At 48.6% G+C, this 2,086-nt stretch overlaps 1 protein-coding gene across 1 annotated transcript; it reads right to left on the bottom strand.

Moving 5' to 3' along the window:
- Positions 1-5: 5 nt before the first annotated feature.
- Positions 6-1,487, bottom strand: CSUI_009069 (uncharacterized protein). The gene has a single exon (XM_068069188.1). The coding sequence runs from the start codon at positions 1,281-1,283 to the stop codon at positions 747-749; it is 537 nt and encodes a 178-aa protein (XP_067918836.1). The 5' UTR covers positions 1,284-1,487; the 3' UTR covers positions 6-746.
- Between the last annotated feature and the right edge of the window lie 599 nt (positions 1,488-2,086).

The raw sequence follows: 2,086 nt of genomic DNA, 5'->3' as shown, positions 1-2,086 counted from the left end.
CCACGCCCTCTAAAACCGCCACGCCCCCCACTTCCGCCTACACCTCTCCCTCTTCCTCGTATACGTTGAATAGGACGCCCTGCTTCTCTCGCAGGTCTTTGGAGAGGTGTATCGTCGATGAGAAGAGTATCAAGGGGTAAGGAGTCAGGTAGAATGAAGTAACGAATATTATTCCCTCGGATGGTGAGGTGATCTAAAGACGTTGGGTTGCCATGCTTTAAGGTCATCTTCACATTCTTCATATGGGTATTCATACTGATATCTACACCTACGATAGTTCCATGGATCACCGTGCCGTTCTTCAACTCAATTACGAGGGTCTCATTGGCGAGACGCATTAAGAATCTTACAAGCTTCATGATGATGATGATGGGGTGGATATGTCTACAGAGGATGAAGATGACAAGACGGCGGTGGTGGTCTTACTCTCCCTCTGATGATGGGGAGAGAATGAAGAGAAAAAAGAAAAACGCGGGATGAACAAGAAAGATAGGAAGAAACAAAACAAGGAAATAACGACAATATGAAAAGAAGGAGGAGCAAGTCTCAGCAGCTGCGAAGGGAGACTGAGAGAATGGACCCCCACCGGCTTCTTTGGTGGCTTGGACTCCAAAAGACTCCTTCTTGTTGAACTCTCTCCTCGTCGTTTTTCTTAACGGGAAAGAGGATGAAGGAAGCTCGAGAAAACAAAAGGACCGACGATCGCTCACTTATTTAAACGGCTTCCCGCCAGGAAGTGAGGACAACTACAAACCCGCCGCCGCTGCTGCGGTGGGGAGAGGAACTGCTGAAGAATGGAGAAAGAACGCCGAAACTTGACTTGAGAAAGACGGTGAGAGAACGAAGGGAACGGAGAAACAAAGAGCAGAGTGCAAAGACAGGATGAAGAAAGAGACAAGAAGACAAGTGGGGTGTGAATGCAAGAAATGAGGACTGGAGACAGAAGACGAAGGTGCGGGAGATTCTTTACCTACAGACGAGGAAAGTGAGAAGGTAAAAAGAGAGTAGACAACAGAGTGAACAAACTCTTCCCCTTGCTCGTTCTTCAGAAGATATGGTATCCATCCAGTGATCAGACGGGAAGAGAAAATCGACGAAAGATGGGAAGACCAACCCGGCACATCGCCGTCAGAAAGAACACGAGAAAACGGAGAGGTAAGGAACGACTGCCTCGATATGGACTTCCATCCGCTTTGGAATGAAACAAAGAAATCAAAATAGAAAGTTGGGAGTTCCAGTGACAAGCTCCATAGCCTGATCTCCTTACAATTCGAGATCAGCATGAGCGACGTCCAGTAGCAGACTGACTGACTGACTGGGCCGACAAGTAGTGGACGAGAGAGGCACCCCAAAGAAGAGATAGTTGTCGAAGGCGTATGTGGATAAGATGAAGAAACGAGTAAGGACCGTGGTAGAAACGAACGAAAGACAGGTCTGGAAACAAGTAGAGGGAGTTTGAAGTTCAACACGGAAGCGCAAACGAATATGAGAAAAGCGCTGCTTTGCTTTGGGGGAAGACGACAAACCGACGACACACAAGCTTCCCCGGCGAAATGAAGCACCTTCCATCCATCTGGACACCGTGCTTATATTCGGGTAAAAGGGGTTGCAGTCGTCCGACCTCCGGGCCAGTGACCTCCTGCTTTTCTTCTTTCTCCCTCCTCTTCCTCTTGATAACGTCCCCTCTCTCCTTCCCGGGGGCTGACGATGATGAAACGTCATCTAGCAAAGAAGAAGGAAACTCCCCGACATAGTCCATAGCGGAAAGAGCGAGCTTCAGCGCTTTCAATTGCGCCAACACTTTCCAGTCACATAGAAACGGCCTCTATTTTTCTCTATTTCGTGCTGAGAACGCCGTCAGCTCACTTCCACTCTCGTCAGCGCCTGCGATAGTGGTGACTCTTTACATTCACTCGGATCACGAACGAACTTCTCTCCAAGCGGAGCTACCAATACACAGACAGAGGAAAGCAAGTCTTTTCTCTTTCGCTAGAATGTGTCAGAAGGACGGTCGGTTCTTTTCCGGAGAAAACGGGCCACTTCACTTACTGTCAAAAGCTACACGATAAAAGTCCGCCGTCGCCTT

This window comes from Cystoisospora suis (genome assembly GCF_002600585.1).
Source record: "Cystoisospora suis strain Wien I chromosome Unknown contig_5275, whole genome shotgun sequence".
NCBI classification, from domain to species: Eukaryota; Apicomplexa; class Conoidasida; order Eucoccidiorida; family Sarcocystidae; genus Cystoisospora; species Cystoisospora suis.
The sequence above is the reverse complement of the archived record's forward strand: the minus strand, read 5'-3'. Positions and strand labels throughout refer to the sequence as shown.

Coding starts and splice junctions, on each gene's coding strand:
- CSUI_009069 (XM_068069188.1), bottom strand. CDS start 1,283: ATGCTGATCTCGAATTGTAAGGAGATCAGGCTATGGAGCTTGTCACTG.